This window comes from Amyelois transitella, chromosome 29 (genome assembly GCF_032362555.1).
Source record: "Amyelois transitella isolate CPQ chromosome 29, ilAmyTran1.1, whole genome shotgun sequence".
NCBI lineage: Eukaryota > Metazoa > Arthropoda > Insecta > Lepidoptera > Pyralidae > Amyelois > Amyelois transitella.
Window position 1 is genome coordinate 2066132 of NC_083532.1, and position 26801 is coordinate 2092932.

The 26801-nt window shown below is 42.7% G+C and overlaps 2 protein-coding genes across 2 annotated transcripts in view; one reads left to right on the forward strand and one right to left on the reverse strand.

Moving 5' to 3' along the window:
• Positions 1 to 26801, forward strand: part of LOC106135630 (diacylglycerol kinase 1) — a 112332-nt gene that overhangs the window by 17416 nt on the left and 68115 nt on the right. The gene's annotated exons all lie outside the window — the stretch shown is intronic.
• On the reverse strand, positions 3646 to 7814 carry LOC132903737 (uncharacterized). Its single transcript, XM_060952603.1, has 3 exons — positions 7616 to 7814; positions 6255 to 7176; positions 3646 to 4437 (listed from the first exon to the last, which is right to left on the reverse strand). Exons 1-2 carry the CDS (start codon positions 7752 to 7754, stop codon positions 6260 to 6262), a joined length of 1056 nt encoding a protein of 351 aa, XP_060808586.1. The 5' UTR covers positions 7755 to 7814; the 3' UTR covers positions 3646 to 4437; positions 6255 to 6259.

The following is a 26801-nucleotide window of genomic DNA, read 5'->3' on the forward strand; positions in this document are numbered from 1 at the left end:
AAACCGCTGAGCTTGCATGAAGAGAGTTATGAATGTGGATGAAGCGAAGGAAATATGCAGAGATCGTGGCAAGTGGAAAGAGGTAGTCTCTGCTTACCCCTCCGGGAAAGAGGCGTGATTTTATGTATGTATCATCTTTTGCGACGTCTTTTTGGTCTGCCCAAAGAAATCCTGCCGCAAGTGATTATCACTATCCCTCTCTCTTATTAATCATGGCGTGTTCTCATGTTGCACCTTTCACAGCCACGGGTCCGCTCTCCGGTGTAGCGTCAGGTAAGTCAGTGAGTCTAATTATATATTTATCTCTTCACTGCCCTTGTTTGCTGGTATATTATCTTTCATAACGTTAATCCAGAACTTTTTGGTTGGTCTTTCTCTTTTACCGGCTTACTTTATTTGATACTTAGTTTTTTTTAAGTAATAAATTATTTTTAAATTTCTTTTCAAACTAATTTGCCATAAAAGGTTGTTTGTTTGTAAACTCTTTATTGCACATTAAAAGAAATATACAAAATATTAAACAGTCATTGGATTTGGAAGAATATGTACAATGGCGGACTTATTCCAACTAGAATTTCTTCCAGTCAACCAAAATATAAAGGAAAATCCAGAATCAAAGACTCAGCGCTGTGGTTGGCCGATCTCTTTCACCGGCCTAGTAGTTTATTTTTTATTTTCTTTTCAGATTAGTTTGTTAATCTATACAAATATTATAAAGCTGAAGAGTTTGTTTGTTTGTTTGAATGCGCTAATCTCAGAAATTTCTGGTTCGAATTGAAAAATTATTTTTGTGTTTAATAGACCATTTATCGAGGAATGCTTTACGCTATATAACATCACGCTGCAACTATTAGGGGCGAAGAAATTCCACGCGGACGAAGTCGCGGGCACAGCTATAATGAAATAAAAAAACTTTATCTGGATCTCAATCCCGTTCCCAGATCATCCGGCTATATCATTTAAACGTCCGCGCGTCAGCCTATACCTTGGACAGTATATTTCGCCGTCTGTTCTCACATTTAGTTTGCACAGGCATTTTTATAGGCCTCTTAGTGATACGAGGTTCCAAATTAATCTACCAAGATATTGTTCCATATGAACAATCTTCTTTTGTTCTTTTTAGGATTCCATTTTAAGGGTGGGAATGTGGGAATCTTGGTTGGAATTACGAATAATGACGAAATATTCGCATTGAAATAACTAGTTCTACATTCATTCATGTTTTTTTAATGTAGACAATGTGTATTCGTCCATGATTTAGATTTAAGAGATCTATATTTGTACATTGACGTCCGATGTAAAAGCTGCAGTGTAGTTTGTTCCGCCGCTTCTTCTACACATGCGCTTTGGAAGCGGTAGTAGTTATAATTAGATGTAAGTGATGTGACGTCAATAAGTGTTACCTTGTATCCAATTTTGAAAATAAATGTATTCTATTCTACGGTGAGGGAAAACATCGTGAGGAAACCTGCGCATTCAGGCAACTGGATGTGTAACCAAGATCCATTAGGGGTAACGTTCCCCTGCAAAGGTTCCGGAGTACAGATGGCAGTCGCTTCGTGCTTTGTGGTCAAAGGGATCATGATCAAAGACGCAATCCGGGCTTCTCTCCAGAGAGGTGAGGATTAACGTTATGAGGAAGAAGAAATATGTGTGTATACTTGTCGTGCCGTGTGGTTCCCGGCACCAATACAAAAAATAAATAGGACCACTCCATGTCTTTCCCATGGATGTCGTAAAAGGCGATTAAGGGATAGGCTTACAAACTTGGGATTCTCTTTTAGGCGATGGGCTAGTACCTGTCACTATTTGAATCTCAATTCTATCATTAAGCCAAATAACTGAACGTGGCCATTCAGTCTTTTCAAGACTGATCGCTCTGTCTACCCCGCAAGGGATATAGACGTGACCATATGTATGCATGTATGTAGGAAGAAGAAATATGTGTGTATACTTGTTACCAAGTACATACTAAACATTTTATTCAGCTTTCTCAGCTGGACTCTACTAACCTAAGAGCTAATAATCTTTATCGACACTAAACCACACAGTTTATGTCTTGACGTCAAAATGTTACACAATTTTAATATCCTTATTTTATGTACGTACATACACCTTGTGAGCAACACTGTTTAGATTAGTTAATTAGAGTATTGATTACACGGTATATAAGTTGAACCGCAGCGCAGGCCTGACTTTCTTGTATGCCTTTTGCTATGTGGAATATATTTTTTTTTTAAAACGAATTTTAATTTATACCTTTGGCGGGAATAGAGCAATCATTATTATTAGTTCTACATTCATTCATGTTTTTTAATGTAGACAATGTGCATTCGTCCACGATGTAGTTTTAAGAGATCTATATTTGTAAATTGACGTCCGATGAAAATGCTGCAGTGTAGTTTGTTCCGCTGCTTCTTCTACACATGCGCTTTGGAAGCGGTAGTAGTTATAATTAGATTTAAATGATGTGACGTCAATAAGTGATACCTTGTATCCGATTTTGAAAATAAATATATTCTATTCTATTTATTTTTGTAAAACGTCACGATCAGCTGATTGACCTTCGCCATTTTTTGCGTTTTCTTTTCACTTCAAGGAAAAGGTTATCTGCAGAAACAAAAATATGATAAATAGAGAGTACAACTCAGAAATGATTTCAATTGAAGAACGATGCTCAGAGACGGGGTAGGCAGAGCCAAAAGTTACAATTTATGTGCCTTACAGGTATATACGACATGTTAAATATGTATGTGAGGGAGAAAAAAGACAGTATATTTACTAACAAAATTGATCAATTTGCTTAATCGGCTATAGGCTCCGAGTTTGCGATAATCATTATTCATTTAGGCCATCCCTTCCGATCCCTGTAACCCTGTTAGGCTATTACCGGCTGCCATCACACCGAATAGAATATATTATATGATCAAACGAACTTCTCAAGTGAAGTTCGATCGATATTATATGAGTCGCTTCATTCGAAGATATAAGATATTCACAACGTAGTCCCTTCAACCTACAAGGTAGCATCGCACGATTTTTAAAGAAAGAATCGATTATTTTTTACAAATCGATTCATTCGTTCTCCTTCAATCATTCGCCGTTCGCTCACACCGGACATCTATAATTCATTTTCTTTAGAGAGAAACCGCAGAACTTTCAGATGGGGCTTAAGGGAGGGTGGGTTCTTATATCTTCGAATGAAGCGACTCATATAATATCGATCGAACTTCACTTGAGAAGTTCGTTTGATCATATATTATATTTCGTCGCTTCATTCTCGATATAAGATATTCACAACGTAGATGTTTAGAGATGAAAGTTTTGCGTTAAAAATAATTGATAATCAAATTAATGGTTTTATTGAAAAACTAAACATGTATAAACTTCTTAATTTAGCATGAACAGATAAATTATATATCACTCTAGATTTGAGTGTGGCAAACCAAATACTGATCTGGCGAAACGGTCTTCATCGAGCACTATTCTATTATAAAATTTAGCGAATGTGCACGATGTGTGGGACCAGCCTGCGGCCTTCCGGATCGTCTCGACTGAGACGCCCGCCGCGCCCGCCGCCGACGTGGCAGCGTGGCGGGTGCTGTGCGCTTTGAAAACGGACGCATCCACGCCACTCTCCGACAAAACGGTTTTAATCCACCTGCTGATGGTTTGCGGTGATGCAGTTTTATATGGTTTTTTGTAAGTTAATAGTAGACTATTATTCTCGGCCCGAATATCCTTGGTTCTAAATAAATAAGCATCAAGAGTTGTGGCAGGGCAAATGTTCAAATTTTCTCTAAAATAAGGGAGAAAGAGCACCGGTTGTTCTCTACCAGGGCCTGAGGTTTTAATTAAATTTGTAATTTTAATATGAATACCCATTAAGCTTTTAGAAATATTATCAACTTTAATCAAAGACAAAGTTTGTACTCTGTGAGCAGTGCACAAAGCTAGTAAAATTACTAACTTCTTTGTTAGTTTCTCCATTTCAATTTCTTCATGAGGAACCCAATTTGCGACACAAGAGATAACTATTTGTGGATCCCACGTGGAATTATATCTTGACGCCGTAGGTTTTAATTTATAAACACCTTTTAATAAGCGCTTAACTCGCTCATCCGTTCCTACGTCACTCTTTAGTAAAGAGAGGGCAGAGCGATGACTATTGAGTGTACCGTACCTAGCTCCCTTATTGAACTGCTCTGTAAGGAATAATATGACGGCTTCATTTGAACCATTGAAAGGATCAATATTGTTTGTTAAACAAAATTCCCACCACAACTTGAGAGATGAACCGTATTGTTTTACCGTATTGTCGGAGAGCGACGCGAGCATCAACTCTACTGACGCCGCTGGGGTTCCTTGCTGGATGAAGGCCGTCCGCAGAGCTTCGCGACACCCAGGGTAAGTCGCTTGTACATTGGATGATGATCTCTGAAAGGAGATTGTAAAAGATGTTTATGAGGCTCTAGTAATAAAATATCTCTTTTTAATATTTTTTGAATCATGGGGAACCATGCCTAGGACGGCCAGTATGGAAACACAAGAATCCCTTCAGCCTCATCATCGATGATCTTTCTTATACATTTCAGTAACAACGCAAAAGGTGGGAAAGCATAAAAATAGTAATTACTCCAATCGACAGTGAAAGCATCTACGGTCATTGCATCGGGATCTTGTTTCCATGAAACATACAGATCAGATTTGGCATTGGAGCGGGATGCAAATAAATCTATTTCGGGTTCACCAAATGCCTCTGTTATTTGACCGAAGGCTGACGTCGAGAGTTCCCATTCGATATCAGGGTTGATTCGACGGGATTCCTCATCAGCCTCTTTGTTGTCTCTGGTATTTATATAAGAGGCAAACAACCAAATATTTCGTGTCTCGCACCATTGCCAAATTTGCCTGGATATGTTGCTCAGATGAGGGTATTGTATACCACCCATTCTATTAATGTAACTGATGGCCGTAGTATTGTCAACCCTTAATAATATTGCACAGTCTTTCTCTTCTCGAAGGAAACTTTTAATGGCTAGGAAGGCTGCAATCAACTCGAGTTGGTTGATGTGAAGATTTCTTTCACTGTCTTTCCAGTTGCCATTTACACGCTTTCCATCACAATACGCACCCCAGCCCGTTAGTGATGCATCAGAAAAAATTTCTTTTTTATAACCTTGTGTCCTCATAGGACCGAAGATTGAGTTAATGTTATATGACCACCAAGTTAAGTCCTGTATAATGTTATCAGGGAGTAACACTTTCGTATCATAATTACCGTATTTTTGCAAAAGTAAATACTTTTCCCTTTCCAGAATTTTTGTGTACATCCAGCCGTATTTAGAAGCGGGACACGCGGCGATAAGAGTGCCAATCAATTGTGCAAATTCTCTGATGGTACATCTAGGCAATGATAAAAATTTTGAGACCAATTGTGAAATTTTGTTGCGTTTTTCTAAAGGCAAAGACAAAGTTAAGTCAGCTGTATTGTACACAAATCCTAAAAAATTGCGGACCTTTTGCGGTTCTAAGCAACTTTTTTCTAGGTTAATTACAAAACCTAGACATTTAAGAAGTTTAATTGTCTCATTGACGTTATGCGTACATTCGGATAAGTCATTGCCGATACATAAAATATCGTCCAAATATATTACGGATTTGAAGCCACGTGACCTCAGGGATGTAACTACCTCTTTCATTATTTTACTAAACACTCGAGGTGCTACTGCCAGCCCGTAAGGCATGGCGGTAAATTCATATGTCTGTAATTGAGACTTTTCATCTTTAAATTGAAATCGAAAGTATTTCCTATCATGCATATTTAATGGAACCAAAAGGTAAGCCTCCTTAAGGTCTACAGTGGCTAAGAATCCGTCTTTTGGTATAATCTTAGCAGCAGTACGATAATCCTCCATTTTGAAATGTTCCGTTTTTATAAACTTGTTTAATGGTTTTAGATTTAATATAAATCGTTTACCACCATTTGATTTAGGCGCGAGGAATATTTTTGACAAGAACTGTCCCGGTGTCGAGAAGCATGGGACTATAGCGCCTAGACTTAGTAAATTCTCAATGGCTAAAGACATGTCGTGTCTTTCTTCCGGTAGTATATGACTAACGGGTGCAGAGTCCTGTGTTACTAAATTATGAAAAGGAACATCAAGACCATCACGAATCCATTTCAAAATCTGGGGATTATCGGTTATTTTCTGCCAACAGCGGTAGAATAGGTGTATGCGGCCAGCGTGTACCTGCGCTACTGTTGCCGTGTCTGTCCGCGTGTCTGCGGCTTGCTGGTGGCCTTGGCCGCAGTCGCGGGAGCTGATGACGACGGCTTCCTTGGCGCCGGATTTTTCTTGGCTCCTCCCCGGCCGCCCTTCGGGTAGCGGGGAGGCGCTGACCAGTTTCCCCGTGGTGGAGCCGGACGGGAAGATGTAGACGCCGAAGATGCAGGGTTTGGTGTAGTCTTCTTAATTTGAAAACCTTGCTTTTCTATAGTCTTCGAGGCTTTTATTTTTTCGGACAATTTGTTTCCGAACAGGGTCTCATCACGACGTGAATCTTGAACGACGTTCACAAAGCTTTTGTCTAAACTTGGGGTGATGAGCTTAATGCGAGTTTGTGTTTCTGTATAGTGCAGGTCGCAAAGGATGCGACATGCGTCGCTAAGATATTTAATAGTCTTTAGTTTGATGTCGTTTTCGCTGCTCAAAATCAAATCCATTGCTCTGTTGACTGCGGTTACACCCGCGCCTAGCTGTTGCTGTGCACTGAGCACTTTCTTGTCCCGATTTCGGCTGCTCTCAGTTATCGCTGCAGATATCTCCGGATTGAGCTTGGGTGCTTGCAATAATGTACAATTTTGAGGCACCAAATATTCTTTTAATAATTTTTCCTTATCCTCCTTAGAGAGGCCCTTTTTTAACAAAGGGGTCCAGAGCTGTGCCAAATTTGCATGAATATTGTCCCCGTACTCGGGGCCGTCTTCTGTCTTGGCGCCGAGCGCCAGTAACACCTCGGGATCAAGCTCCGGGGCAGCGGCGTCGCCCTCAGTGGTTTCGCTTTCGTTGGGCCCTGCACCCTCTCCCAGCGGCGGGACGCTTTCCTCGGCCGGATGAGTATTTGGAGGGTCCGCTTGAGGTCTTTCCACAATGATCTCCGGCTCGGTGTCATCTATGACCACAAACATCGATTTTAGGACGTTGCGATACCGTTAAATGACACACATAAGTACGAGTATATTACGTACTCATAAATACCCCTACGTATAAAGATACTTTTTTTTTTTTTTTTTGTGGGTATATGCAAAATAATTAAATTGTTTTATATTGCACATGTATTTACCGAGAATTATGAATTCTCAATAATAGAAGGTAGATGAAAAATATTAAGGTTTTGCCTTCGTGTTGGTTCACGACCAATACCCGGGCATGACAGTGCCGATTTTTAACCTTCGTGTTGATTCTCGACCAACCCCCAGGCATGTTAGACACGTATTTATACCATCGTGTTGACTCACGGCCAACCCCCCGGTTGAAATGGGTATTTTAAATGTTTTTCATTTAATTCACAACTAAAGAAAAAATAGTAATGTAATGTATAAAGTACTTACTGTGACTTTTTTCGGAGTCTGATGATTCTGAATCCGAAAATATTATTCGTCTTGGACGAGATGACTTCTGCTTTTCTTCCAATTTCCGTAATTTTCTCCTATAGTGTGAGATTTTTTCGTCTGCACTACGCTTGGTCATTTTTCTTTGCTAACAAACTGTTGTAGGTAGTTTAAATTACGTTGACGGTAGGAGACGTGTGCTTGCTACCTCGCACGAAAAAGGAATGAATTATAGATGTCCGGTGTGAGCGAACGGCGAATGATTGAAGGAGAACGAATGAATCGATTTGTAAAAAATAATCGATTCTTTCTTTAAAAATCGTGCGATGCTACCTTGTAGGTTGAAGGGACTACGTTGTGAATATCTTATATCGAGAATGAAGCGACGAAATATAATTTAAAATAAGTACTATGAAAATGAAGAAATAATCTTCATCATCACATAGATTACGGCTTCTTTCCCATTTGATAAGATCGGCTTTTCATTATCCTTCAAAAAAGGAAGTGGTTCTTAATTATTTCGTATAAATGTCTTCCAAATAAAATATTGAACTCATAGCTTCTAAATTAATTTTTAAATTGCCTTAATTTATTAACCTTTAATTATTTTACGCAACTGTGTAAATAAGGTCTGTTAATCTAATCATTTCCATAGGCTTATTACGTCTGCCAGCTTCATATCGACTCCTTACAGGGTTAAATGTTCACTAGAGTAAGCTCGCGACTCTGCTTGCGTTACATACATCCATAAAAACATATAATCACGTTTATATCCCATGCGGGGTAGACAGCTTTTTGGCTTTCAGCTGTTTGGCTTAGTAATAGAATTCAAATATTGACAGGTTGCTAGCCCATCGCCTAAAAGAATAATCACAAGTTTATAAGCCTATCTCTTAGTCGCCTTTTATGACATCCATGGGTAAGGATGGAGTGGTCCTATTTTTTTTTTTTTGGTGCCAGGAACCACACGGCATATATATTTAAGTATAAGATTGAAAAAAAAAAAATGTTTTTTTTACTCATGCATGCTGCATGAGTAAATGAGAAGTGATGAGATATCTCATCACCTAAAAAGCATTAGAAAAAAAACAATTTTAAAGCAAATAAATAAAAGAGACAAAATTGAAAATACTTCCGAAGCCGCTTATTAATATTGTAAAAGTTAAATTCTACAGCTTATCAATTGAATAAGCTTTGAAAGTATTTTAATTAGTTGAATAGCTGTAAAAGTTATTGATGACTTTTGTTGGCACGCTCAAAGCTTTAGTGAAATTGTCTCGACTCCGCAACACAAATTATGGTAAGAACAGATAAGTGTTCAACTTGACTCTCAGTACTTAACTCAATTATATAGGTGGAAGAAGAAAGTGAATCACTAACTGACTCTGACTGATACTTGTATCACAGCACAGCCGCAACTGGTTGGTCTAGAGACTTTTACGTGGTTTAAGGTTTAACTAAGACATGGATTTACCAAAATTCCCACGGGAATAAAAATTTAGGGCGATTTTTGTTTTTTTTTTCAAGAATATTTATTACTAACTGCTCAGTAGAAGATTCGTACTACACTTATCAACCAATTCTGAATTGACGGCAGGATTTAACACTAATTGACTCCCGTCTGACCTCCGAAACTTTTGTAGAGAAACCTTACCCATATCGGGCCATGGTAGCCTGAATAAGCAGGTTTCCTCACGATGTTTTCCCTCGCTGTAGGAGCATTTTTGTATTATATTCAGGAATGTTTAAGACTAAATTTTGCTGTTTGGTCAGCTGGTAGACTGGTAGAGAATGGTAAACGGCATTAAGTCCGCCCTTTGTACATTTTTTATTGTTCAATAAAGTTTTAAATAAATAATTAAATTGAAGTACATAACGGCTTAGTTATATACCTACTTTCGGTACGGTAGTAGTTCGTTAGGTACCTAGATGTAAAAAATATTACAAATAGTTTAAATAATCTTTGAAGGCATCGGTTAATACTTACCAATATTACTAAAAATAGTTGTATTATTTAAAACAAACGATTAAAATCTTTTAATTATTTAAAGATTTACTCAATCTTTCAGCTTTCTCTATAAAACATCTATATTAATATTATAATGCTGAAGAGTTTGTTTGTTTGAACGCGCTAACTACTGGTTCGAGTCGAAGAAATCTTTTTGCTTTGAATAGCCATTTATCAAGGAAGGCTTTAGGCTATATAACATCACGCTACAACTATAAGGAGCGAAGAAATAATGGAAAATGTGAAAAAAAAAACGGGGGAAATTATTCATCCTTGAGGGCTTTAATGATGGCCAAAATAACTATTTCACGTGGACGAAGTCGCGGACACAGCTAGTAATTCATAATACGAGTTTGTTGAAAACAGCCGTAGTTTTTTTCTCAAATGGCACGAGTATAGGTTACTTTTATGATAAATCTTACTCTTAAGAAACCTCAGGTTGTATCGTTAATGAATGTTTATCTATAAGAGCTAAATATTTGTTACCTCTATGTTTTAAACAGAAGTTAGGGTGTGACGCTCAACTCGAATGCCAACCAAATAAATAGAGATCTGACTGCGATTTGCATATTATTGAGTTTCGTGTATGTTGCGTGGAACATCTACTTAGTAAACGCGTAGGTAATGATGAGTGTATGTATGTATATACGATACATAAGATCATACATACATACATACATACAGTAGTCATTATAAATACGGTAATAAGGGTACACAGAGCCAACAGTCTCGTAAAGACTGGAAGGCCACGTTTAGCTGTTAAGCTTAATGATAGAATTGAGATTCAAATAGTGACAGGTTGTTAGCCCATCGTTCAAAAGAGGAATCCCAAGTTTATAAGCATATCCCTTAGTCGCCTTTTACGGCATCCATGGCAAAGATCAGTGGTTTTATAAGTGCCGGAGACCACACGGCACACACTTTATTCAAATCATTCATTCAGGTATTTAGATAAAAGAAGTTAAAATACAGAAAGAACAAAAAGGAAACTTTGTGCAAAGGCACTATTTATTTCTAAAGAAATTTCTTCCTTACTTATAGTTATTAGTGGGCGTTGTAAAATTAAGTAAATACTGGTAAAAACTTACAAATTATATTTATTTTATATAATATCCTACATCCCATGTAAATTATAATATAATACATGAGAAACTAACACATAATACATTGGCCCCAAGTGTCAACCCTTTCAATGCTGAGCCGGATTAAATGACGTCATTAGGGATATAGGGATTTCCTCTGGATATTACGATAACCGATACGTTGCTGACGACCTGGTTTTCCGTATGGACATTAGAGTACATTCATATAGTCACGTCTATATTCGTTGCGTGGTAGTCAGAGTAAACAGCCTTGAAAAGACTGATAGGCCACGTTCAGCTTTTTGGCTTGATGACAGAATTGAGATTCAAATAGTAGGTTGCTAGCCTATCGCCTAAAAGAAGAATCCCAAGTTTATTAGCCTATCTTAGTCACCTTTTACGACATCCATAGGAAAGAGAAGGAGTGGCCGTATTCTTTTTTTTTATCGGTGTCGGGAACAACACGGACCTTAGGCTATCGACTTAATACATACATAAATTACGTCTTTAACACTCGCGGGAAAGATAGTGCCAGCAGTTTCAAAATTGTCAAGAGCCTCACGGCTAAACGTGGCCTTCCAGTCTTTTCGAAATTGATGGCTTTGTATACACTGATAAGAAATAAAGACGTGCTATATAATTATACATATATATATATATATATTTATGTAGCCTCGAAGTAAGTACGAGACTTGTGTTACGAGACACTAACTCAACGATACTATATTTTATAATTAATACTTATATAGATAAACATCCAAGAACCAGGCCAATCAGAAAGAGTAAGTTTCTCATCACGCCCTGGCCGGGATTCGAACCCGGAACCTACGGTGTACTACCGCTGCGCCACAGAGGCCGCCCGAGATGAGGCCGGATAATCTCATGTAACAATACCGACCGGGGTTACTGTGCGAGCATGATAGTGTAGCTTTATTGATGTCGGTATAACCCTTACTAGTCTTACGATGATTGGACATTTATGAGTTGTGATTATGAAATATGGTTCGTCTGTTGAGAAGGATAGATGGTCATGTTGGTAGAGAGGATGAATGCAAGCAGGTTGACTAAGCAGATATACTAGGAGTGTGTGGAGGGAAAGGTCGGAGTGGGAAGACCTAGACGAACGTATCTTGATCGAATTAAGGTCGTCCTGGTAAAGGGTCAGGTCAAGAGTACCCGAAACCGCCGAGCTTGCATGAAGAGAGTTATGAATGTGGATAAAGCGAAGGAAGTATGCAGAGATCGTGGCAAGTGGAAAGAGGTAGTCTCTGCCTACCACTCCGGGAAAGAGGCGTGATTTTATGTATGTAGTATGTTGAGAAGGAATATTAATGTTGTTAAGTGCTAAATGGCAGAGCACGTCAAACAGCGATTTTTGATAACATAATACCAACAACTAAAACAGTTGCTTCTTTTTCCGTGCAGCTTGTAAAAGTCAATCAAGGGAAAGGTTAATAAACTTGAGATTCTTCTGTTAGGCGACAGGTTCGCTGTCGCTTTTTTAATCTCAATTCTATCATTAAAGACTGTTGGCTCTGTCTACCCTGTGAGAGGGTAAAAGAGTGATTATATGTATGTATTATTGGACTTAAAGGTTGACTGAATGAGACTGCATTAGCACCGCCGACCGCCTTTGTAATATCTCTGTCTCTTTTGTGCTGTTATTGTGTTTTTTACTCTTATCCTAAATCCTATTAAACGAGAGATATGTGTATATAAATATATATTTGTACACGTGTTCGATACTCAGCAAGTGATAGTTTTATATATTTTTCTTATTTTTTGGTGGTAGATTTAAATGGCTTATTGATTGTACTACTTTTTATGGTTCTTTTGATGTCCTCCGAGCACCGCTCGGTGACCTAGGTACTGTTGCAATAAGATGTTTCATCTATCTATCTAATTGTATTCTTGACGTAATGATCCCTACAAGGATCGCATGCGTGACCTCTTAACTTCCGACGCAGCTCTTTGGAATTTTCTACGTCATCGTTCTTGACTGAACAGGGCATTTTTGTTGTAAGATCCTTGACATTTCCTGGACCATTAAGGACTAGGGGGCGACATTGTATCAGATGTTCCGTTTGAAGTTTTAATTAAGTATAAGCACGTATGTTGTAAAAAAAAAGTTTATTATAACAAAATGTGTTTATGTGGTTGCATAGAAGAGAGCGTATCTATACTAATATTATAAAGCTGAAGAGTTTGTTTTGTTTGTTTGTTTGTTTGTTTAAACGCGCTAATCTCAGAAACTACTGAACCGATTTGAATAATTCTTTCACTGTTAGATAGTCTATTTATCGAGGAAGGCTATAGGCTACATTTTACCCCGGATTTCCTACGGGAAACGTCAACACTGCAGGTGAAAGTTGAATGAGTCGGCCATCTGCGAGCTTTCCACGCGAACGCTGCGCAAACCAACAAAGATGTAGTAAAACAATGTACTAAAGATGTGAAGTACTCATTTTTTGCCACAAAAAAGTCCGCGAGAGCATATATCTATCTCTTAAGGTTTACTTACAATAACCACTTTTATGTTCATTTTTTAAGATTATTTTTTCATTATAAACATAAGTTATTTTGAAACCAATTTTCTTTAATTCATTATTAATCCTTATCCAAATAAATATGTTTATTACTTTCGGCTTTTCATGTACACTAAAATTGCTATTTACAGTATATAAATCAGACGAATAGGTTTTGAGATATAGTCGTTATAAGCAATTTGCAGCGAAACATTTAATACGGCGAACCAGCGTTCTTTCTAATACGCGTGACCGTCCAAAATACAATACAATACAATACAATTCATATCATTATAATTCCTGTGGGATTTGCGACTCTTCCACGCGTACGAAGTCGCGGGCAACAGCTAGTAATGAAATAAAGTCGCCTTTTGTGCATTATCTTAGCTTAAGATGTATTATTAACTTATTATAATTTTGAATATATCCTATAACTAATATTAGAAATACGATAATTTGTAAGGCGGTGTGGTTCCCGGCACCAATATTATAAAGAATAGGAGCACTCTTTCTCATGGATCTCGTATCGATATAACTGTACCTAAAGTGTAGTATAGTTACAATGTAAGTTATTCCTACAATACTATCACACGCGGACGATGTCGCGGGCACAGCTAGTATATAATAAATGGAATAATTAAAATGTATAATGCGAACGTTTGTAGCTATCATTTTAATTTTATCATACATTGTAACAGTTTGTATAAATTAATAACGAGCTTGTTCTAATTTACTCTACAAACGGGACGCTAGTATACATAATTATGTTTCTCTCAATAACAGTAAAATTCTGACAACGAGAGTCCCGCATCGCAACAGACCGGTAACATAAAACAAAATTACGCGAACTAAGCGCAGAGGGTCTATATAAATTATTAGCGTAATTTGCTCGGCAGTCACTCTTACGCGCGTGGTATGTTAGCCACATACGTTTGGGCGGTTTGGAATAAATCTTGATACATTAATACTTCACTAGCTTTGCCCGCGACTTCGTCCGCGTGGAATAGTTAATTAGAGCATCATTGAAGCCCTCAAGGATGATTAATTTCTCCCGTTTTTTTCACATTTTACATTATTTCTTCGCTCCTAACAGTTGCAGCGTGATGTTATATAGCCTTAAGTCTTCCTCGATAAATGGTCTATTCAACACAAAAAGAATTGTTCAATTCGAACCAGTAGTTTCTGAGGTTAGCGCGTTCAAACAAACAAACAAACACTTCAGCTTTAAAATATTAGTATAGATACTTCTGTCATACAGGTTTTCCTAGTACAGACACCAGTCTCTCACATCGTTCATTATTTTGTTACTGCATGGTTCATCTTCCTTCTTATTTTTTTAACTGTGTATTTCCATGCGAGAGGAGACTTAATAGTACCTGGGTGACAGGACGGTTAGCTCGGTGTTTTTTTCAAATGTTTATGCCGTGTGGTTACAGGCACCAATAAACAAAGTACAGGACCACTCCATCTCTTTTCCGTGGACGTAGTTAAAGGCGACTTAGGGATAGGTTTATAAACTTAGGATTCTTATTTTAGGCAATTGGCTAGCGAGTTAAGAGACCATAAATGGATACTTATACACAAAATACCTAATTGAGCAAAATTTTGCAAAACAATCTAAAGCTGAATAAAGAAGATACATGAGAGGAAATATGGAAAAATACTCAAAAATTGTACAGCAATTTCTCGAGAGGTAACAAAATTTAGCCATTGTGTTGCCGACAACAAAGGGAATTATTTACCCCCACTTACCGGTTTCAGATCGGGCCACAGCGCCAGCGAATTCAATCAGGTATTTCTAAATATATTAGCATCATACAATTACATTACAAACACCAAATAACCTGGCTGACCGTATTTTTTTTTCTATAATTTTATCAGCATGAAAAATATTTACGCATGGATGAATTAAACAAATGAATTATGCTGTGTGGTTCCCGGCACCATTACAAAAGAATAGGACCACTCCATCTCTTTCCCACGGATGTCGTAAGAGCCGACTAAGGGATAGACTTGGGATTCCTCTTTAATGTAAATCCCTGCCAATCTAAGGTCTGCCGCGCCGATGGATGCATGGCTAGGGGCGAGCCTAGTCTCGAGCGTGCCACTTCCGCCATGGGGTTGGGCGACCCCCAGGTAATGGCTAGCCTTACCCTGGCATGCGGGGCTCTGCTGGGGCGGACAAAATTTTTCCCTAGCGTCTCGTGGGAATCGCATTATGAACCTTAAAAAGCATATAAATGGCGGCGATGGTGTCCGCACCCCATCACGTCTCGTTCCCGGCGGGAGCGGTATGCGGTCTGCTGAAAGCCGCTTTGCGACGATGAATGTAAGAGGAGGAATGAAGGATAAGATTGAGGAAGTATGCCAGATGATGGATGAAAGACGTTTGGATGTGTTGTGCGTGAATGAAACGAAGCGGAAAGGATGCGACGCGACGCAGCACGGCCCTTACACGGCGTATTGGTCTGGAATTTCCAGTACCAGCCGAGGCTGTCAAGGGGTCGGTCTAATTCTTTCTGCACGAATGGCTGAGTGCGTGAATGAGTATGAGTGTGTCAGCCCTCGTCTTCTATGGATTAGGCTGAAAGTTGGAATCACTCGGATCTTCGTTCTAGGTGTTTATGCACCTTGGAATGTGGGTTCGAGGGGTACAACATCAGCAAAAAGCGAAAACGAGGAGTTCTGGAATAGTGTAAGAGAAGTATTGAAAGTTACCAAGCCAAATGAGAAGATTATTATGTTAGGTGATTTTAATGGATGGGTGGGTGTAAAGCGTGATGGATATGAAAAGGTGCTTGGTGCGTTTGGGGACGAAAAGGTGAATGATAATGGAAGAAGTGTATTAGAAATTTGTCTAGAGTGGGATCTTTTTGTGTCGAACTCAATGTTTCAACATAAAGAGATCCACACCTACACAAGAGTGGAAGGTATTTTAAAAAGTATGATAGACTTTGTGATTGTAGATGAAAGATTGAAGAACAAAGTGCTGGATACCCGTGCATATCGCGGTGCTGGCATTGACTCGGACCATTTACTGGTGATATCCCGGATAAGGGGTATCTTCAATCGCTGGCGGCACAGGGTAAGGGAGCAAACCAGCGCTTTGGAAAGAGTAAAAGTAGAAAATTTGCAAGATATGGATGTAGGTAAGAAGTATATTAATAGACTGAAGGATGAATTTGAAGATTTAGAGGAAATGAGCGATATTGAAGATGGATGGAAGGAATTTAAAGAAAGAATTGTGAAAGTAGCTGTTGAAGTGTGTGGTGTAAGTAGAAGAAGGAAAGGAAAAAATCACAAAAATGCGTGGATGAGTAAAGATGTGCAAGAACTTGTGCGATTAAAGAAGAAAGCATGGCTGGATTTGTTAGCAGCAAAAGCTAACTTAAGAATGCAAGAGGTTATAGATGAAGATGTGAATGGAGCACGTAAGGAATATAAGAAAATGAAAGATTTGGTTAAGAAAGCTGTGATTAGAAAGAAAGAAGAGTATAAAGAGGATTTTGATAAAAGGCTATCAGAAGACTTTCAGTCAAATCTGAAAGTATTCTGGAAATCCGTAAGGTCAGCCCGAGGAAATACTATAACCAGAGAGCTGACTAGGATCAGATGCCAGGATGGTAGCGTTGTGAAAGGAGAAGAATGTGTACTAAAGATATGGAAGGACTATTTTGAAAGTTTATTTGAAAAAAAGGAAGGAAATAAGAAAGATTTCTGCTATAGCGAAGAAAAAGAGAATGAGATGGAAGGCGAAATTGAAATGTTCGAAATTGTGGAAGCACTTAAGAGTATGAAAGCGGGAAAGGCTGCTGGGTGTGATAGAGTGTCGGTCGAGATGCTTAAAGCAGGAAAAGGCGTAGTAGCTAGTCAGTTGTACTGCCTTTTCAATTTGTGTTGGAGAAGCGGCCGAGTACCAAAAGATTGGTGTAAGGCTGTTATCGTGCCACTTTACAAAGGAAAAGGGTCACAGCTGGACTGCAAAAATTATCGTGGTATAAGCCTGCTTAGCGTCGTCGGCAAATTGTATGCTAAGGTATTGATTAATAGAGTCAGGAATGAAACTGATGACAAAATATGGGATGCTCAAGCGGGATTTCGAAAGGGAATGGGATGTACTGATCAGGTCTTTTCCTTGCGGTGCATAGCCGAAAAGTTTTTGGCCAAGAGTCAAAAAGTCTATTGCACATTCGTAGATCTGGAAAAGGCCTATGACAGAGTTGAGAGGAATGAATTGTGGTCAGCACTTTCTATGCATGGGGTGAGCAGTCTCTTAATACGAGCACTGAAATCCTTATATGAGGATTCGAGTGCTTGTGTCAGGATAAACGGAGCGCACACTGAGTGGTTTAAGATTGAGAAAGGCGTTAGGCAAGGATGTGTTGCGTCACCGTGGCTGTTCAACCTATTTATGGATAGCTGTTTGACAGATTTGAAAGAGTCTAAAAGTGGATTAAGGATGAATGAGTTACTCGTCAAATGTCTGCTCTATGCCGACGATCAGGTTATACTGGCGTCATCAGCGGAGGAGTTACAGGAGATGGTAAACTGTATGCATGAAGCTTTAAAAGAGAAAGGAATGAAAGTGAACGTAAGTAAAACTAAAACACTGGTTTTTGAAATGGAGAAAGAAATGACAGCATGTAATATTTTGATTGGAGGAGAAAAAGTGGAGCAAGTGAAAGAGTTTGTATATCTAGGATCAAAGTTTACATCAGATGGCAAGTATGATAGTGATATTGAAAGGAGAGTGAACGCGGGGAACATGGTGAATGGAGCTTTGCATGCCTTTATGAGCAGTCAGAAACTATCCAAAAAGGCTCGACTGGCTGTGCACAGGGGCGTGTTGGTCCCGACATTAATGTATGGGAGTGAAAGTTGGGTATGGCAAAAGAAGCATGAAAGCAGAATAAATGCAGTGGAAATGAGAGCGTTAAGGAGTATGATGGGTGTGAAATTGAGTGACAGGATAAGGAACAGCGTGATAAGGGAATGTTGTGATGTGAAAGAAGATGTAGTTACAGGAATAGAAAAGGGTATGTTAAGATGGTTCGGTCATGTGGAGAGGATGAATGAAAGCAGGTTGACTAAGCAGATATACAAGGAGAGTGTGGAGGGAAAGGTCGGAGTGGGAAGACCTAGACGAACGTATCTTGATCAAATTAAGGACGTCCTGGTAAAGGGTCAGGTCAAAAGTACCCGAAACCGCCGAGCTTGTATGAAGAGAGTTATGAATGTGGACGAAGCGAAAGAAGTATGCAGAGATCGTGGCAATTGGAAAGAGGTAGTCTCTGCCTACCCCTCCGGGAAAGAGGCGTGATTTTATGTATGTATGTATGTATGTATGAATTATACAAGGATCGTGGAAATGTTAAGTTTCTACTTTCCCTTTCGGAAAAGAAGAGCGATCATTGGAAATCATCAATAGAATAGAATAGATTTATTTTCAAAATTGGATAGGTATCACTTATTGACGTCACATCACTTAAATCTAATTATAACTACTATCGCTTCCAAAGCGGCGGAACAAACTACACTGCAGCATTTTTATCGGACGTCAATATACAAATATAGATCTCTTAAATCTTAATCACGGACGAATTTGGACACATTGTCTACATTAAAAAACATGAATGAATGTAGTAACAAACTAGTTATTTCAATACGAATATTTCGTCAAATAAATAAAGATTATTTTTATTTGACAAATTACACAGATTGAGTTAGCCTCGAAGTAAGTTCGAGACTTGTGTTACGAGATACTAACTCAACGATACTATATTTTATAATAAATACTTATAAAGATAAACATCCAAGACCCAGGCCAATCAGAAAAAGTTCTTTTCTCATCATGCCCTGACCGGGATTCGAACCCGGGACCTCCGGTGTCACAGACAAGCGCACTACCGCTGGGCCACAGACGCCGTTAGATAAAGATAAAATAAAATATGTACACAAAGTACAATGGATTTTAAGCTTTTGGAGCAGACGCCAGCCAGCTTAGTCGCTCGCCTGAGATGTGGCCAGAACTTAAAAAAGGTCCGTTCATACAATAAACATGGAGGGCGCTCATTTTCACTCGGGTAATCATTTGCTTATGCCGTTTACTTCCAGTCGCATTAAAAAAAAGAGCTCTTCATCATCTATTCCCCATGGACGTTGTAGGAAGCGACCAAGGTAATTACTTTTACCTGGTATAGCAACCATGATCCAAGTTAGCGAGACATTCATAAAACTCTTGGTTTTAGTAACGGCTCAGGGTAACTACTACCTAGTTCATATCACCACATCCTGGAAAGGGTAATTCAGATTTTGGTTCATGTTATTTTATGATGAAGAGAGTTATGTATATGATGGTGCCGTGTGGTTCCCGGCACCAATACAAAAAATAATAGGACCACTCCATCTCTTTGCCGTGGATGTCGTAAAAGGCGACTAAGGGATAGGCTTCCAAACTTGGGATTCTCTTTTAGGCGATGAAGAATTGAGATTCAAATAGTGACAGGTTGCCAGCTTAACGCCTAAAAGAAGAATCCCAAGTTTAATAGCGTGTCCTTTAGTCGCCTTTAACGACATCCATGGGACGAGATGGAGTGGTCGTATTATTTTTTTTATACATAGATACATACATATGGTCACGTCTATGTCCCTTGCAGGGTAGACATAGCCAAATGTCTTGACAAGACTGAATGGTTTTTTTTCATTGGTGCCGGGAACCACAAAGCACTCTATATATCTTAGTTCTCTATATTCTAGCCTCCAAACAACATACCTCGTGGTAAGGCATTTCGTTTATTTGACACTGCTTTGTCATGAGCACACGAAACAGAGAAGAAGAAGAAACATTTCATTAAAACGTACAAAATTTACTTCGAACCATCACCAATATTGTGGTGTGATTTGAAAATTCAATCATTTTAAGAATAAAGTTTCAATTGACCAACTCTTTAACTTAATTTCGAACAATATTAGCTGATGGTATAACAGTTAATGGAATTAACAGTTCGCTTTAGAGTAACTCGGTTATATTTATAGCCTCGGATAAAATATAGGAAATACAGAAGAGGCGCTTCTAACGATATTGGTAGATATAATTACTTACAGTGCCGTGTGGTTGCCGGCACCAATAGAAAAAAGAATAGAACTACTCCATCTCTTCCTCACGGATGTCGTAAAATACGACTAAGGGATTGGTTTATAAATTTGGGATTCTTCTTTTAGGCGATGGGCTAGCAACCTGTCACTATTTGAATCTCAATTCTATCAAAAAGTCAAACAGCAACACACGACAAGAAATGGTCGTTTTTAGTTTATAGTTCTATTAGGCTCAATTGTTTATCACAATTGAATCACAACGAACTCCGCTCTGCCACTCAGGTACTAAAGCATAATTGTTATAGTTCTTTTTTCTCATTATTTTGTGTTTAGAGTTATGAGGGTAATTTAATTTTGTCCGGGTGATCGGATAGCCGCTTGGGAAATTAGGTGGAGGTTTCATTTTTAATATATCCACGATCGTAGTATGCGTACTGACATATAATCATGCTTGTACTTCGGGTTAAGTAGAAATTATATCCTGATTCATTCATCAATGTTTTAATTCTAACTTGTTGGTTTTGGAGATTGTCGGTGGTCGAAAGGTTAAGGTGCCTGACTTAAATGCGTTAATGCTCGTGGAGACGCAGCAGGTTATGAATGTGGACGCAGCAGGTTCAAATCCTACGTCGGCCATAACTCTTTTCTGAGTTATGTCAAGTGTTATTCGTGAGGAAACCCGTACATGCTGCTCAGGCAACTGGATATGTAACCACAGTCCAATTCAAATTCAAATTTAAATTTTTTTTATTCATTATTATAGGATACTTCGTATCGTTAAATAATTGTCGAAATGTATGGTTTAACAACATTGGTTGACGTCAAATAAATTACTTAAAACTAAGTTTACTGCCGCTTCCAAGGCATCAGTGCAGAAGAAGCGGTAACAAACTGAACTGCAGCATTTTCTTCAACAACATTCCCCTGCGAAGGTTAGCAGGTCAGATGGATGTTGGTCATGGTCAAAAGGTGCACCCTACCATATTTATCACAAAACCACTTACTAGATGAGAATTCATACATTTATCCCTATAGTCATGTCTATATCCCTTGCGGGGTAAACAGAGCCAACAGTCTCAAGAGACTGATAGGCCACGTTCAGCTGTTTAGCTTTATGTTATTATGTTAGAATTGAGATTCATATAGTGACAGATTGCTAGCCCATCGCCTAAAATAAGAATCCTAAGTTTATAAGCCTATCCCTTAGTCGCCTCTTACGACATCCATAGAAAATGTGATGGAGTGGACCAATTATTTTTTATATTGGTGCCGCTAACCTCCCGACGCACACTGGTTCGAAAATCGTATATGGTGGACTTAGGGATCAAAGTGCAGCTATCACGCTGATTTTTTTTTTACATACTCCTTTTAACAATAGCTTTGACTTTTGTTAATAAGGTTTTTGCTAAAAAGTGCATTTTCATATTTAAAAAAAATACTGTTTATTTTTTTGTATGGAGAAAAAGTAATAATCATAAAAATCTTTGAAATGGTAATACTGTTAGGCAGGGCCTAGTAGGCGTTATAGTCCGCACAATTCTCAACATTTTATACCTTGAAGTCATATTCATATGTCTGCCGCTTTGGCGTCCACAGCGCTTGGAAATTTTCCTTATTAAATATATAGGCATCATAAACTAAATTACCGTACCCATACTACGTGACCCGTTCAGAGGCGGATGGGTCAGTCTTTTAAAATACCGCACTTGATCATAGGAGGGGGGGGGGGGGGGGGGGATTTCATCATCACGTACACAATATCGCAGAGAGAATCAGAGGATCACAGAAAAGGAGGAGGGGCGGGGATAACAAAATGGATCCTTTTATACGTAGTATGGGTACGTTCCCTTATCTTATTAATATAATATATATATTAAATATAAATATTCTAGATCGAGTATAATAAAAATAGTCTAGACAGGAAACATTGTTTTATATTTTGTAGATCAAGTATATTAGTTAAACTGTCTAGATTTCAAACAAAAATGGACAAAACAAAAATGTTTGCATGTTTTAATAATATATCGTCACAGAAAAATTATTAAAAATGCAACAGAGAACTTCGGCCACTTTTAATATTCTTATACGTCTATTATTTAGTACCATACATTAAAAGTGACTGAATGCCAGACAGATTACCAGAGCCCTCCCCTCCACTGAAAATTATACTACTTAGATTCCATAGCGCTCTTCCATCCCCTCCACTAAAAAAATACTCGACTCTCATTGGTCGAGCCCGTAATCTCGTCCAAAGTGTGATGCATGAACAGGTAGAAATTATATAAAAGAGGCGCGTACGATAAAAAAATCACTAGAGTATACTACCAGTCGATGCTACGTGTTCGTATAAAACGCGCTAGAATCTGTTAATTCGGATCAGGATCGTGCCAGCTGCCGTCGAGTGAACACCTTCATCTGCGTACGAGCCCGCTACTAGTGAAATTTGTGCATCAGTGCTGTGTCATCCTACTTTGTTTTAAAGTACGGATGACAAGTCCCCTGCGCCAACATAAAGGCGTAGGCGGGGATAGTCGCGCGCAAATTAAGAGAATCCCGGACCGCGAAGGCGAGTTTTCCCGTTCCCCCACTACCCGGCCTCCCACCAGCGGGTCTCACCGGGGAAGGGGGGAGGGGGGCTGCTCGCCCCGCGGCCCGACGGGCTGCGCACGGCAACTCCCCGCCCGCGCGTCTTTGGGCTCCGAAATGGAGCCCCAAAAATCTACGGAGGAGGGTGCGCGCTCCCGCCGCCCCTCACCTCACCCCGCCGCTACCTTCGAGGCAACAACCAGTCGCCCCGACTCACCGGAAGATAGTTACCGGACTCCGGACGAGGAAAAATCCGACGACCACGCCCTTGCGTTCTGGGCGGAAAGCATGCTCGGGATGAGGCGGCGCCCCCGCGGCGACGAGCTGTCGCCTAAGGCAGGTGTGGAGCGAGATTATATCACGCTCCACAGCATTATCAAATGCGGCCTCCTTAGCGCGGCGGCCCAAAGCTGGATGGCGCTCTTCTTCCGGCTGCGAGACGCCGAGGAAGCAGGAAGCCGTCCCGACGATATAGACGTCGGAATCCTACAGCAAGCCAGTGCGGGACGGGTGTCGGCGGGACTGGCCATGCCCCCCACACCCGCCCCCCTCACCTCACTTCGAGCGCCGCGCCAACGGCAACGGGAGGAAGGACCCGAAAACGAGACGCCCAACGCGAAGCGTCCCAGGAAGAGGGCACACTCCTGGACCCCAAGCCCCCCGCACCCCTCGCACCCCTCGGATGCGACAACAGAGGATCGACGGGCTCCGGCACTCGTGCCGTCGAGCCCCCGCGAAGCACCCCCGCGGTCGTCTGCGGGCGACTCAACACCGCCGGTCGCCCCCCCCCGCTCGGGTATACCGCTACCTCAGCGAAGTCGCGATCCGCGATTAAACCGCTCCCCCGCCCCCGCGCCGTTGCTGGCAGCTCCCGCGTGGGCTCCGCCGCAACTGGCCGCCTCCGCGCCGCATACCGCGCCGCCGGCCGCTCCGCTCAATGCGCCGCACACCGCGCCGTTCGCCGCGCCGCCGGCCGCCCCGCGCGCCACGCCGCCGTCCGCGCCGCTGCCCGCGCCGCTCACAGCATTGCAGGCCGCCAAACGCGCCGCACCGCCGACCATGCCGTCCACCGCGCCGCCCACCGCGCCGCTCGCCGCGCCGCTCACCGCGCCGCGTACCGCGCAGCCGACCGTCGCGCGCACCGCACCGCCGACCGCTCCGCTCACCGCGCCGCCGGCCGCTCGGCGCACCGCGCCGCCTGCGGCTCCCTCCGCGCGGGGACAGCCGCGGCTGGCCGCCACTCGGCCAACAGCGCCACCTGCTTCCTCTGCCTGGGGCCGCACCTACGCTGCTGCTAGTGCAAGCGCGCCCAGTACGTCCGCCGCCACTGCCACACCCAGCACCGCCGCTCTAGCACCCGCTGCCGCCCCGCCAAAGAACAGCGGCGCCAGCTCAACCGCGCCCCCCTCGCAGGCCCCACGGACGAAATACCCGCCCATTGTAGTGGAGAAGCTCCCTGACTGGATGGTGCACTTCAGGGAGCTCACCGCAAAACTCGGACACCCGCCTTCAGCCCGCCCCTTCGGCGCTGGCGTTAGATTCTCGCCGAGGGACGACTCCGAGTATCGTACCATCCAGAGGTACCTAGATGACGTGGCGAAAAAAGACACCCGCATCTCATGGTTCTCCTACTCCTTGCCGGCGGAGAGGAGCCTCAAGGTGGCAATAAGAGGCCTCCCCCTGGAGACCCCCGAAGAAGCCGTAAAAGAAGCCCTCACGGAGAAGGGCTTCGAAGTCGAATATGTAAAGAACATCCGAGCCCGGGGAGGGCGCCCCGGGTGTATTTTCTACGGCCTCCTGAAGAAGACCCCGGGTTTTCAGGAGGTCTACCAAATAGACGAGCTCCTCCTGATGCCGGGCGTCAAGATCGAGGCGTGGAGGGGAAAGAAGGGCCCCTCGCAATGCCACCGCTGCCAGTTGTTCCGGCACAGCTCCCACAATTGCCACCGCCCTCAAGCGTGCGTGCGCTGCGGGGAGCCGCACGCCGCCAGCGACTGCCCGCGCCCCCTGGAAGTGCCGGCCACCTGCGCCAACTGCGGGGGCCCGCACCCCGCCAACAACGCCGCGTGCCCGGTGTTCAGGAAGGAGGCGCGAAACAAGCGGGCCGGTACAATCGCCCGCACGACGCCAGCGGTGGTGCCAGCGCCGATGGTGGAAGAGTCGGCGCCCGCCACTTTGATGGCTCCCGCGAACCCGCCCGCCGAGAGAGGAGCCGCCCTCCCTAGCGGGAAGAAAAAGAAGAGGAAGAGAGGCGCGAAGAAGTCGGGCACGGACTCACTACCACCGGGGAAGCCCGAAGCCCCACGACCTCCACAAATTGATGGCCCAGAGCGGGTGCAGCCCGCACCAGCTCCAGCGCCCGGCCCAATCATCCCGGACACCAACGCCATGCTGCTCCTCCTGGGCCAGCAAATGCAGCAGATGGCGGAGATCCTTAGAGGGTTGCAAGCACGGCCTCAAATTTAGTGCCCCTCTAAGGATCGTTCACTGGAATGCCTCAACGCTCGCGAGGAAGAAAAGACTGGTGGCCCACTTCCTTCGCGAGCAAAAAGTCGACGTCATGCTGGTCAGCGAGACCCATCTCAGCAGGAGCGACCACTTCTCTGTACCGGGGTACTTCACCTACAGAAAGGACGAGACGACACCCACCACTGGAGCCGCTTATCGGGGACTGGCGGTGCTGGTGAAAAGGAGCGTCGTCCACCAGCTCATCCCCGTCGAGGAGTTCCAGTCCCTCTACGCGCTAGGAGTGCTGGTCTGCGTCGCCGGCCTAGAGCTCCGACTATTTGCCACCTACGCCCCGCCCAACTCCAAGGTCAACCCGGCGGAGCTTAGGAAGCTGCTGAGGTCGGAGTCTCCAACCATCGTGGCCGGTGACCTCAACACCAAGCACACATACTGGAACTCCTCCAGGGACACCGCAGAAGGACGACGTCTCCTGCAGGACGCCATAGACCACCGTTACGACATCGCAGGTCCAGAAGAGCCCACCCATTATGACACTCAGGGCGGCTGCGATGTCCTCGACGTGCTGGTCTACAAAGGACTCCCAGCACCGCCACAACAGACGGTGCTCCCCGATCTGCCGTCAGACCACCGGCCCGTCCTCGTCCTAGTTGACAGTGCCCCGGTCAGGGTCTCGCTGACCACATGCCGCCGCAAGACAAATTGGGAGGCATTCCAGGACGCCCTCCAAGCAGACTTTCCCACCAGGCCGATTGCAACGGCCGAAGACGTAGAGGAGGCAGCCTCCGACATGACCAGCCGCATCCAGGAAGCCCTTATCTCCAACACCAGAGAACTCGCAGCCGGCGCGAAACCCGATCCGCTGCCGCCGGCTCTCAAGAACCTGGTGGAGGAGAAGCGCGCAGTCCGAAGACAATGGATGCGGACGAGATGCCCCCTCCTAAAATCACGTCTCAATCGCCTGGTGGAAGACGTCAAAGACGCCCTGAACGAGCACGCAGCCAAATCGTGGGAGAATCACCTGCAGACTGTGGGCGATGGTATCCCCTCTCTCCATCGCCTATGCCGTCAGCTCTCGCGAGAGCCCCAACCAACCAGGCCACTGTTGGGCCCTGACGGCCTCCCACGATTTCGTGCGAAAGACCGCGCGGACATCCTTGTGGACCACCTGGAGCGCCAGTTCACGCCGAACCCCGTGACCGACCAGGAGCACAACCGGAGGGTCACCGATCGAGTGCGGGAACTTCTCACACAGCCGCTCGAGCCGACGGAAGACCCGGTGGTCTTCTCTCCCGGCGAGGTGCAGCGAATGCTGCCGAAACTGAAGCCAAGGAAAGCCCCGGGCGCGGACCAAATCACCAATGAGGCGCTGCGCCATCTCCCGCCGCGAGCTATCGCGGCGACCACGCGCCTCTTCAATGGCA

Bases quoted from the DNA above. Each gene is read 5' to 3' on its own strand.
- LOC132903737 (XM_060952603.1), bottom strand. From the start codon at position 7,754: ATGACCAAGCGTAGTGCAGACGAAAAAATCTCACACTATAGGAGAAAA. The intron at 7,177-7,615 runs GTAAGTACTTTA...TTGTGGTCATAG, and splicing joins AGACTCCGAAAAAAGTCACA to ATGACACCGAGCCGGAGATC.